Here is a 13,520-nt window from a genome sequence, read left to right on the forward strand (position 1 = left end):
ACATGATTAGAAGTCTATTGGTGAAAACCCCATGTCATAATGATCATCATCCATTCAGTGACACGATTTTCTAGACACACTCGATGTAAGATTAGCAACATTTTAATTTAAGAAGTCTTCTGGTGAAAACTCCACCTCAATATGACTTTTTAAGATGGCTGCCTTGGTGACCATCTTAGATGTTTGATCAGCACCATTTTTATTTCGGACCAACTATACATCATAACAAATGTTTTAGTGAAAACAAGTCCATATGACAATCCATTCTAGAGTAATGATAAACAAGTCCATATGACAATCCATTCTAGAGTAATGAAAAACAAGTCCATCTGACAATCCATTCTAGAGTAATGATAAACAAGTCCATTTGACAATCCATTCTAGAGTAATGATAAACAAGTCCATATGACAATCCATTCTAGAGTAATGACAAAGAGATATTCAAGATGGCAGCCTTAGGTCTCACTGGATAGTTGCATATTTTGACACCTACCTAATTTTTAAGGTAGAAAGCATGAACCTAATTATAAGCCTAGCCTTTATAAATTCACACAGAAGCTAAATCTGCAATATAGTTTAGATTTACTTTGAGTTAGGCTTAAAAATGGGTTGGCTTGTTTGGTGACTGCCTGTCACAGTTAGACTAGCACTAAGATAAAATGCGTAACTTGACATGCAAATGAACAGCCGACTTGGATTACATATTTACATGTGTCTGCTACAGAGGTAAATATCTAAATATCGAGATGGTTGAGGAGTGATGAAAAGTACAAATTGTTATAGTACTAGTGAGCTTTATTCATGCATAAGGCACATACTGATTCTTTTAACCACCTTATCACAGGAAGATATTCAAAATAGCTTCCTGCTGTCAAAAATGAATGTATAAGGAATTAACCTGATTGCCACAGTCAAAATCTCACATGCATGCTTTCTACAAAAACCATTACTTTGTTTTTATTTGTATCTTCAGTGTAAAATTATTCTCATTTTTCTGCAATAGGTCATTGTCGGTTGAAAATTTACTCGATAAACTGTCCAGCGAGACCTTAATGGCCATCACATTGGCATCATTTTTATTTAGAATCAACTAGATATCGTAAGAAGTCGTTTAATGAAAACCCCATGTTGATGATATACCCATCCATTCAGGAGCAGTAATATAACAAGACTGTCAAGATGGCTGCTTGGTGGCCATAATGGATGTCCCACTGTCACCATTTTGATTTAGGACCAACGAGACATCAAAAACAGTCTTTTAGTGAAAAACCCACATTGATATGACCATCCAAGTCGCAATAACAGATGTAAAAGCAGTACCATTTTCAATTAGAACCAAACAGACCATGGGATGAATGTACTTGTAAAGTTTCGAGGCGATCCTTGAAGTAGCACAGGACGAGGAGTGATAACAATCTTGGACTAACGGATGGACAGATGAAAGACACCAGACAATCTCATAAGCTCTTCTGGCCTATGACCAGTAGAGCTAAAACACTAAATCATTTAACACATTAACCCCTTGCGACGAGTTAACATGGCAGGAGGTAGTAGCCTACTGCCAAGCTCTGTAGCATCATGGTCATGTATGATAAACTAAAGTGGGTGGTATTATAGAAAGGTAGACAGATGTAGCTCAAGAATGATACCAAATAATCTGGAATTTCTAGTTGCACTACAAAATACAGATTTTAAAAAACTCATTTTCTGGACCCGACTTTTTTCTACCCAAAATTCGCTCATGGTCGGAATCCGATTTTGTGTCTGGATTTGAGACTTTTTGACTCAGATCTAAGGCAAACCGGTATGAACTGCAAACAGACAGATCAGCCTTTGCAAAAAGTAGGATAAGATGGGCATTTGGAGTAAAGAGTGGTCTCGATACAAAAATAATGGCTCCGTTTAGCAAACATAAAAGATATTTAAAAAAAGAAAGAAAAAGAACTCCAACTTTTGCCCTTCTGCTCATGCGCAAGCCAAGCAGCCAATGAAAAACGATGTTCTAACACAACTAGGCAGTATGCTATTGAAAGATCACCGGGGATTAAATGCTTTCAGATCTATTCAGATATAGCTTTCAAAATGTGTTTCCTACTCGATTTTCAGGCGAAAATGACAAAAACCTCCAGGGGTTAATGTGTTAAATAAGTAGACATATTAACAAAGACATGTCTTATCAGCTGTCAGATATATTTAACAAAGACATGTCTTATCAGCTGTCAGATATATTTAACAAAGACATGTCTTATCAGCTGTCAGATATATTCAACAAAGATATGTCTTATAAGCTATAAGATATATTCAAGAAAAACATGTCTTATCAGCCATCAAATATATTCAACAAAGACGCATCTTATCAGCTGCCAGATATAGTCAACAAAGACATGCCTTATAATCAACAAAGATGTCTTATCAGCTCTCAGATATATTCAACAGACATGTCTTATCAGCCATCAGATATGTTCAAACTAAATCCTGTCATAAAATGAGGTCAAGAACATATAGTAAATAAAACAATATCAAACTGAAAAAGGTTATGACAGCTGTCAGGTCTTCAATAAGTAAAGTTTATAATCGTTCAAGTGAATATCGATTCAATAATTGTAAACATTTAGATATTTGGTAGACCATGCAGACATTACAGTCTCTAACAATTTAGAACAACGACAATTCTCCTACAAAATATGACAAAAATATTCAGTGAAAAGCCATGACTCGCCAGTAACTAATCAAATGATGCGTACCCATTACATCCAACTATAAAGAGAAACTTAAAGACAGAATTTTGGTCCCAGACTCTTAGTTTTCAAACTGTGCATTGTACTTTCTCCATAATAAACTACAATGGACAGTTATTTTGGAGGGAAATGTGTAGCCATGGCTACCTCTATCATAGAATGTTACATTTTGAGTAATGGATGTTACTCCAGACTTGAAAATATCTTGTTGTTTTGCAAATGTATGTCATTTCTTTGACAAGACTTGTTGTGCACATTGATGATATTAGAACATTCTCTAACTGCTGACCCAGCCCAACCACATCATTGTTTCATTAATAAAACTGGTTATAAATATCATCTGCTTGTTGAGATGGCAGTCAGTTTAGAGTGGTCTCCCCTGAGATAGTGGGACTGGTGCCAAATCCCTACTAGTACAGAAATGCATGCTCTTCCAAGTAAATTACCACAGGGAAAACATTGGAGAGTGTGCCCTGAGTAAAATGTGGTTGAGCATTTTTGAAGAAATATTTTTTACTCCTAATACTGGCTTATTTTTCAAATACATCACTGGATCAAAATATGCAAGAATAGTTAAATTAATCTCCTTATCCCAGAGTTTGCCCTGACCCATCTGTCACAGAATTAAATTCTTTTTTTTTTATTGAATACATGTACTCAAGTTTCGTTTTTTTGTGTACAACAGTACCCGAGGGTGATTTATGTATATTGTGTCGTATTTCGAAAGAGTGAGTTCGGTTCATCCCATGCCGCACGTGCGAAGTGTCCTTGATGGGACGAACCGAATGCCTACAATGCACAGACTATATCTGTGTATAAATACCTCACCGTACGTACATTTCTTTACAATAAGGATAAGTCTTGTCAGCCAGCAGTCTGCTTCAAGGACTTGCACATCTTCAGCTGTAGAGGTAGGTAAGTTTATTAATTTCTAGTCTATAAGTTATAACTACTGTATTTCCAAGTTTATTTTTGTATGTTTGCTATGTAGCTTTGGTGTACGCGGTATAATGCACATATTTCTATTCTTGTTTTTGACTTAGCAAGGGATTTATATTAGTAATGTAAAGCTACATTTTTTAAAGAACTGTTTAGTACAGTAGGATTCTTATCAAGCAGGGTTAGGTTTATTTTTGTATACTACACAGTACTGGACATATTTTCAGCTGTCTAATGTCAAGGGGTACCCGGAGTGTCGAATGTCCACAGGGTCTAATGTTCGGAGTGTTCCGAGTGTTTGAAGTGTTCTGAGTGTCCGGAGTGTGTAGAGCCGTTTGGAGTGTCCAGAGTATCTAAGGTGTCTAGAGTGACACGAGCATTCAAAGTTATCAGTGATCGAGGTTGAAGTGGTGCAAGCTATAAAGCCAACCACAGGAATTAACTGTAGCAGCTGTGAAGCTGAACTGTAGCAGCCGTGGAGCTGAAACAAATTGTAGTGATGACGGAATGTATCTCCTTACATGTAATTTGTTAGGCATGGGCCAATTTTGGAGTACGTAAAAACCCAGTGTATCTTATACTTGAACAAAGCAAAATTCGCCAATGCAAGATTGATGCATTGGGCATTGTCCGTGCAACCTTATAGTTTCCGGATCAAGTCAATTCGACTATCGGAAAATGTGGGAGCTGATTTTTTTAAGTAGGGTGTAATTAGCATATCATTTTCATTCAGTATTCAAACTGGAAGTTTTAACAATTGTTTATGTTCACTTTCCGTGATTTTTCTAAAAGTGTTAACACCTTTTTTTAGGGGGAGGTATTGTCAGAGAATTAAATTCTTTTATTTATTGAATATATGTACTCAGATTTCGTTTTTTGTGGACAACGATACCCGAGGGTGATTTATGTATACTGTGTCGTATTTTGAAATAGTGAGTTCGGTTCATCCGATGCTGCATGTGTGAAGTGCTCTCGATGGGATGAAACAGAATGCCTACAATGCACAGACTATGTCTGTGTATAAATACCTCACCGTACGTATATTTATATTAGTAATGTAAAGCAGATTTTTTTAAAGAACTGTTTAGTACAGTAGGAGTCTTATTGAGCAGGGTTAGGTTTATTTTTGAACCTGTCATTTTGTAATTATTGTGCTGATAATGTAATCTATATAACATGTATAACGTCATTACGTTTTACCTTATATGCCCGTGTTATGTATACTACACGGTATTGGACATATTTTCAGCTGTCTAATGACTGGGGTATCCAGAGTGTTCGGAGTGTCTAATGTCCAGAGTGTCTGGAGGGACTAATGTTCGGAGTGTTGCAAGTGTTCAGAGTGTTAGAAGTGTTCCAAGTGTCCAGAGTGTGTAGAGCCATCTGGAGTGTCCAGAGTATCTAAGGTGTCTAGAGTAATCAGAATGACCCGAGCATTCAAAGTTATCAGTGGTTGGGGTCGACGTGGTGCAAGCTGTAAAGCCAACCGCAGGAATTAACTGTAGCAGCTGTGAAGCTGAACTGTAGCAGCCATGGAGCTGAAATAAAGTGTAGTGATGACGGAGTGTATCTCCTTACATGTAATTTGTAAGATGTGGGCTAATTTTGGGGTTCGTAAAACCCAGTGTATCTTTTGGGACTGTAAAGATAAGTTGTATATCTGTCCATTTTTTTAATCACCATAATTTCACTATCTGAGTGAATTCATTTTACTACACGAGTAAAATTCTACATTGGTTACTACCTGAATAAACTATATCCATTGTTCCATTGTCAAATCATTGTGAACCATTCACCCTTGTCTTTGTATTTGCTAAATTAATTTATTTGTATTTTTCATCATTAAGTCTACGTGTTCTTATGTTAAAATTAAATCCAATATTTGGATTATATATACACGCACATATTCATAATTAATTGCTCACTCAAGTCATCCAAAATTAAACATTGTTTTTATATCATCGTCAAAAGTGTACTGTTGTGAATCCGAAAATCCCAATTGGTTATCTTGTTACACTGTCTCCTAAAATATCAAATAGATGCACTTCCCATGGCTTAAATATGATGAACAAGAAGCAGCTGTGCTCAAATGCTATGCTTGTGATTACCACATGCTCTAATTTCATTATTCAATTTGCATAAGAAGTTCATCTAGTCATGAGTTGGTTAATTGCAGGCTAAGCCGATAAAAAGAGTCTGAGCTAAAATATCACCCTTTCTGTCTCTAAGTGTTAAAAATACACAAGATCTTTCCATTCTGAATGGCTCGTTAGGCTTCAGGTACAATTTCATGCCATAACAGTATTCTACACAAGCCCTTAGGAAGATGGGTCCCAAAAAGATATATGTTTCAATGTGAAAGGCAAATTTCCCATCAGCTAGAGTCTGGGACCAGGTTCTTTTCTCAGTTCTAGAACATTCCATAGGAAGAAATCATGTATGATCATGTGGTAACTTGGATGTGGGACTTAACATCCTTGAAATGTAAGCAATACAGTGCAAGGTAGTGTATTACTTACCAATATATAATATATATTGGTAATTCCTATTGGAAGCAACACTTCTAGAAGAAAAAAAACAATTAAATAAGCCCCAATAAGTGAAATCTCAGTTTCAGTTTTTTCTTTAATTTGCTTCCAGTGCAATCATCAAAAACATGATATGCTATCATTGTGTGTGTGTGTCTATGTGTGTGTGTGCTATTATTATTCCTTGTGTATCTTCGTATCTGAACATCTTGAATTAATCTATTATTTTTATTTAATAAAAATCCATGAATTCTTATATAAATGTCTGCTAAATGTGAATACTTGGTTATTGTTGTGTCAGAAAATATGGAAATAATAAATTCTACATGCTCTTAAGCTACTCACAATAACTAGAAGGGAAGGTATGGGTGTATATCTTTTATAGTTGATCATAGCTATAACACTGGGAAACTGTCCATTCTTGGCTCCAACATAGAATAACCTGTAAGAAGAAATAAGTAACTGTTTACAACTACAAAATGAAATCAAAACCACTTTTCTAATTGCATTTCAAAATTAAGACCAAATAAAATGTTCACTGAACCTGAACAATGGTATAAATTTCATAACATGTGGCTTCAAAACAGACTATATTATTTACAGCATTAGGCTGTTTTTCAAGCAAGAAATGAATTTTTGGTGGTTTACCTACTCAACCTGATTCATACCACTGAATGGATAATTTTATTCCTGAAACGAAAATGGAATGCAGGATGAATGCAAATGGAATGCCGAATGAATGCAAACAAAAATGATGCATTCATTTTGATGGAAATTGATGATAAGCACAAATCCAAAACAAAGGATGTTGTTGTTGTTGTTGTTGTGGGGTTTAACGCCAATTTTCAGCACATGATAGACTACACATGGCGGCCAGTATTAATGGTGGAGGAAGAACCCGGGAAGAACCAACCCACAAGAAGCTACTGGCAAGCTTTCTCACATACCCACATTGGCCGAATCCTAGACTCAAACCCATGCAGACAGGTGAGATGGCAGTGATCTGTAACAGAGCGCGCTTTAGACCACTAGGCCACTCGGGACCCCCAACAAAGGATGTAAAATGAATCATAAATTAAAACTCAATGAAAATCTATTTACATGTATTTCGGGCCTTTGCTACATTTTTTTTTGCTGAAAGCCTTTTTATGTGATAATCGGGATCAGATTCTTTACACTGACAGACATATTTTCACCACTTATGAGCCCTGTCCTTATTCTAACTGACACTGATGTGACGACATAATTCACCAACAGTTCTATCTGTACAATTATTTTTTGAACAAATTAAATTAATAAAAAAAACTGACAAATAATTACTGCAATTGGTGCTACATTTTCATTTATCATAAATTGAATGCTGTCTTTTTAATTTTATATGTTTAATTTTTTTCACTAAAGCACATTTTAATAGCAAAAGATATGAAAGCAAATCCTAACTTTGGTATATGGATTCCAAATGAATGAAAATGAGAAAAAAATGATGAATGGAAGTATAATCTGAATGAATTTCTGACACTGCAAAAAAAAAAAAAAAAAAAAAGATAATGGCTCAAATGCACAAAGATTGTAAATAAAATGCAGAATGAATGCAAATAAAATGCAGATTTGGTAAAATCATTCATTTCAGGGTCTGTATCTAAACCAGAAGTGCTCAAAGGGAGTGACCCTATACTGGCTGAAAAGAATTACATGGAATCCATATGACCATGTCTTCTTTTTAACTGCTGAGTGCTGAAACCATTTTAAAGTCTTGATAACAAGATTTCAAGATTTATGCCATGGCGGCCTTACTGGATTTCCGATTGGCGTTATTTTCATATAGGATCAACCAGGCATCTTAATATGACTTCGGTTAATAAAAACATGCTGATATGACCATCCATTCAGACAGCCACTATGGTAACCATATTGGATGTATACGCAGCATTATTTTCATTTAAGTTTACAGAGATCAATTTTATTAAAATTTCCAGTCCACTCCAAATGACAGTTATCAAGAAATAAATATGCAACAAATTAATGTGTTATAGAAAAGTAAATTTTCTAATAAATTATGTTTCTCCTAGGCTACTTATCTGATCACATTAACATTAAGAATATAAGCTCCACTACCTCCTGAATCCATCCTTTCCAAAAGACACCAATTCGTCTTTCCTGTCTATATTATATGGACAAAAAGGCAAAAACTCTTGACTATTACCTCCCCTTGCCACCGACAGGTGGTGGTAGTTTTAAGCTTAGTAGAACATTCTAAATGCATTGTAGGGAGGATAGTAGGGTATTAAAGTAACGTGACTGGTTAAGTATTCAAAGAGAAATATGATTTACTGACAAATCTGCTTTCTCCTTTGAATAAAATCCCCAATCATATAAAATTTAGGAGAATAGGTAATAGTAAGGAGGACAATCATGGCAACAAGAGCTAATTTTAATGGCATCTTAGAACAATTTTCTCCCACCAACATTACTACAGATGTCTATATGACATACAGATGGGAAAAATAAAATGTACAAAATTTCTGGGAGGGCTGGATCTGAGAAATAATTGTTTATTTCCTAATGTAATGTGATAGGTAATGTGTATAATGAAGGAATCTGAAGACATATTTACCAACAGAAATTAGTGATTACCAAAGTGTCTAAAAAAAATTTTATAAAACATATATCAATAAAATTTGAAAACCAAAATCTACCTAGAGAAGCCAAGGGCTGTTCCATTCATAGTTCCACAGACAGAGATGGCAATCAGTATTGGCATGATCCACCGCACAACCCCCATGGTACTGTCTGCAAACGTCTGAAAGCACAACAAAAGGTTTCAATCTACATAGAACTTGTAGTATATGGTCAGATCTTACTGAAAGGGACATGACTATCTATTTCTGTTCTTCCTGCAAAGCTGACTTTAAAGTCAGTTAGGGTGACAAGAATGACATCAAAAGTCAAGCATAAAACCATGTTAACCGCGATAACAAATATGCCATCACTCAAATCCATGTCCACAGAATCTACACGAAATATGGATAAAGTTACAATTGCTGAGACACTAGTTCCCAACAAACAGAAAAACATAATCTCCCATTTTTGGTAGCAGATAACTTTTCAGATCTAATTAAAATAGTGTTCCCTGACTCATAAATACACAAAGATTTTCATGCAAACTAACAAAAACTACTGATGTAAGTGACTATTTTACTGTTCATAAGAAATCAAAATCTTAACTGCATAATAATAATAATAAAATAATAATAATAATAATAATAATACAAAATGTATTATATAAACCAATTGTCATGGGTAACCATCTGTTGATCACGACCAGCAACATAATTTTTTTTTTAAAATGTGCATCTGACACTACTATGAATGACTTCATTGCAAAAACTGATATAAACACCACTGACCTTGATTTAATCCTTTGTAAATGTGAGTGTTGTTGTTGTTGTTGTTTTGGGGCTTAACGCCATTTTTCAGCACACGATAGGCTATACATGGCGGCCAGTATTAATGGTGGAGGAAGAACCCGGGAAAACCCCGGAAAGAACCACCGACCCACGAGAAGCTACTGGCAAGCTTTCTCACATACCCACATTGGCTGAATCCTAGACTCGAACCACCGCAGACAGAGGTGAGATGGCAGTGATCCGTAACGGAGAGCACTTTAGACCACTCGGCCACTCGGGGCCCCAAATGTGAGTGTAAACCAGACTAAAGCACATGTCACTAACTACCACTGTAATCCACTGTAATCCATAATGCCTGGAATGAATGGGATCTCTTTCTATTCCTATAAGACGTTAAATTGTTTTCTGGATTTAATTGTCATTATTAAAGAGTGGTGACAGAGATGATAAATGATTACAGCAGAAATGTCTGCAAATCTTCAACCAGAGTTATATTACTATCGTGGAGAACAAAATTCTCATTTCTTAAGGTTTATAGTGAACATTGATTGACAATCAAAATAGAAGAAAATTCATATCAGTTATGATGAGAAGTTCTGTTTTAAAACAGTTTTCATGGAGATAAAGCACAGCATCTGCTAAAGGAAGGGATAAATGAATAAAACAAGTATGCTTTTCCTAATACTGTTTAAATGTTGAAAATTGTTTGAATCTGTTGTATATAAGCCATTTTGCTATTCTTTAAGATCATCAGTCCCTCATATGCCACACGGTTAATGCCCAATCTAAATCATAAATTGTGTTTTAAACAGATTCTGTGAGTCAATAACAACAACAAATCTTGGTTAAGCAGATGGCAAACATAAAGTAACATTTATCTTTACATGGAGTGTACATGATTGTTACCCATACTCGGGATTATAACATCAAATTAATCCAGGAAGCAATACTTATTGGATATTTTACATAACTTCAATAGTCCTTGAAAGTCTCTGTTCAGTCTATTGATTAAGCAGACACAAATTAATCTTGAAAAAATGAGATGATTATATAAAATAATTAAGTATGTGTATGTTTTGGACTTTTAACATAGCTTTAACAATTTTTCAGTCATATGGCTACAATGTCTGCAGTATGGCTGTTTATAGTGATGTCTAACACTGAGGCATCATGCCTCAGACTGGTAGCATGATGTCCCACCCAGTCACATTAGCATGCCTCAGACAGGTAACATGATGTCCCACCCAGTCACATTATCCTGATACCAGGCTTAGAATTTTAAAGAAAAAGAATTTCCCCCGCTTTCCTCACTGGTTATACTGGCTATTTAAAAAAGACCTTGTATATCTTAGGTATGATTCAAAGACTCTTTAATTCCCTTTTTTTGGTGTATGATTGATAGGTGTAATAGGGGTTATAGAGTATACAGCTTGGCCTTACTCCAGATGTGCACCTTTCAAAAAAGTGCTAGCTCCACTTGGTCTTGTTCACTTCCTGAACTTCAGAAGTAAATTGTATAAAAAAGATCGTGTAACTGTTTTTTACAATTTATATATTTGGTTATTCATTCATTGCACTTCCAGAAGCTGGTACTGTCTAGTCTGGCAAAATTCATTTTCCACATTTTAATAGCTGCTATGCATAGTGTACTTTAGACTAATTCAGGCTGACTTTTTTAGCACAATTTCCAAAAGTACAATATCCAAAGAAATATCATCCACAATACATTAATGTATCATAGCGGTATGCCAACATTCTCTCCACTGTGCATGTTTTAAATGCAAACAACTTCACCTTACATATGTCACTCTCTCAAAAGTACATAATAACTGGTGAGCACCCCCTTTACTATTCCCAAAACACAGGGTAAAGATGGTACTTAAATTTTCAATTTTTTTAAAAATTATGCATGAATGTGTTCGAATATAATTTGGAAATAAAATCTGTTATTTTTTAACAATACTTAACTGACTGTGATATGTTAACCTTTTGCCTCGTTTTAGCAATAAAAGTGTTAAATTGTCTTTACACGAGAGTGATCTCCCCCTGCATAGAGGGCCTGGTGTCAAATCTCATCATTTGTCAGTTACTACTGTTACACAAGGGCACATGCTTCCAGGGATAAAATTGTAGGAAGGACTGCATGTATTATAATCAGGCAAGTATTAATGAAGTACCAAATTTATTCCCCCCCCCCATAAAAATATTCTTTAGATACATTACTCCATCATAATATGTTAGAAGAACTGGTAAAGAGTTCATCCTAAGATAGGCAAAGCTGCTCCGAATCTGGTGTGAGTTACTGACTAAGGTAAACACAATAAAGTTGCCTCTGTGGCTCTTGCAAGGCACATAAAAAGTACCCCAAAAAATAAAGATTATAGATTGTTATGGTTGATTTCAGAAAGACTGAATCAAGCACAGCGTAAGATGTATTTCTGAATAGTATGCACTCACTGCCAAAGAAATTAAAGAATAGAAATTTTACTGGCTGACAAAAAATCACACACATGATTGATGATCTTGGATAGAAATGTATGGAAGATGAAACCTTCACAAAACCTCTGCAGCCATGAATATCTTAAGTAAACATACAGGGAAGGAATAAATTTTAGAGGCGAATGATTACTCAAGCATGAGGAATTCAAAACCAGGTACAAAAGACTGATGTCAGGGGAGGCTGAAAATGATACGTGTGTGAATCTTCAGGAATAATGAAACAGGTAAATGTACTTGCGATCCCCAATTTCTTTTCTAAATGACCATACATGCACCAAGTCAGAAAATGGGTGTAGTCTTAAGAAAAACAGCAGAAATAGAGCAAGCCATGTCATTATGAAGCTGCTGAATGACAGATAGTATGTTTTGTGGCTGATACAGGTCTTACCAGATTAAATGAAGTCCTCGGGATGAAATGTTTGTCAGATCAAATCTGGTGACCACTGTGTCAGACCTGCACCCCCTGGCTTGAATGATGTTGGTTGAGGAACAGTTCTCCTTGGATGCTATGTTAGTGTCAACTACACTAAACTCTATACTCACAGCAAGTGCAATACAAAGATAACTCACCTGCCTTCACTACATAAAATGGCAACTCAAGTTGCATTCTCTATATAAAATTCACAAATATAATGCATATTTAAAGGTTGGGACATCATACATTTGACTTGAAGAGGGTTAAACATTTTTGTAAAAATGTAGGAAATCTGTAAAGGTTGGCATCTTTGATTTTCACCGAGGACCAACAAGACATCTTTAGAAACCGTTTGGTGTAAACCCCATTTCAACCTGACCGTCCATTCAGAAGGACAACATTTTCATCCCTGAACCTCAACGTTTACAGTATAAAACAGACAAAAAGAACCATAAAATGTGTACCTGTCACTGTGAACTTGCAGATATGAAATCGAAAACAACATTTTTTATGGCCACGTTAAATCACATTTCATTTATGCATCTTTATACACTCAAAGTTAAACAGCCCTTTGGAAAGTGTTACTGAAAACTAAAATACTAGTCTGTAACCTTGACCTAGAAGATATCCATTATGTCGCATCATGTACCCATTATGATGCGTAACAAATATAGTATCTTTCATCTGTTAATCTCAAATGACTCTAATGTTATACAATGAACAGCATAAAGAGAAGTCCAAACACTGACCCACAACCGTGACCTTCAAGGCTCACCAAGTTTCATCTCAAACATCTCTTCAATTACAGAGAGGAGATGAATGCGTAAAGGAAAACTTTAAATATTGAACCATGACTCCGACCTTGAAGATACACACATCCATGTGGTAAATCAGTCACTCTGTACTAAAAATGTTTAATTACACCAACTTTCATCTGTAAAGCAGAAAGGGTTCCAGCAGAAAGAAAAATAAAATGAAAAACCTGAAACACTAA

The 13,520-nt window shown here is 35.4% G+C and overlaps 1 protein-coding gene across 1 annotated transcript in view; it reads right to left on the reverse strand.

Annotated features, from left to right (window-relative positions):
- The window catches only part of LOC149773221 (Y+L amino acid transporter 2-like), a 91,780-nt gene that overhangs the window by 39,946 nt on the left and 38,314 nt on the right, over positions 1-13,520 (reverse strand). The window contains exons 6-7 of the mRNA XM_089946580.1: positions 8,902-9,005; positions 6,551-6,647 (exon numbers count right to left, since the gene is read on the reverse strand). Of these exons, the coding sequence (XP_089802706.1) occupies positions 6,551-6,647; positions 8,902-9,005 (201 nt within the window). The remainder of the gene's footprint in view (positions 1-6,550; positions 6,648-8,901; positions 9,006-13,520) is intronic.

Source organism: Sinohyriopsis cumingii, unplaced genomic scaffold (assembly GCF_028554795.1).
Source record: "Sinohyriopsis cumingii isolate HCF-2022 unplaced genomic scaffold, ASM2855479v2 utg000810l, whole genome shotgun sequence".
Taxonomy (NCBI): Eukaryota; Metazoa; Mollusca; class Bivalvia; order Unionida; family Unionidae; genus Sinohyriopsis; species Sinohyriopsis cumingii.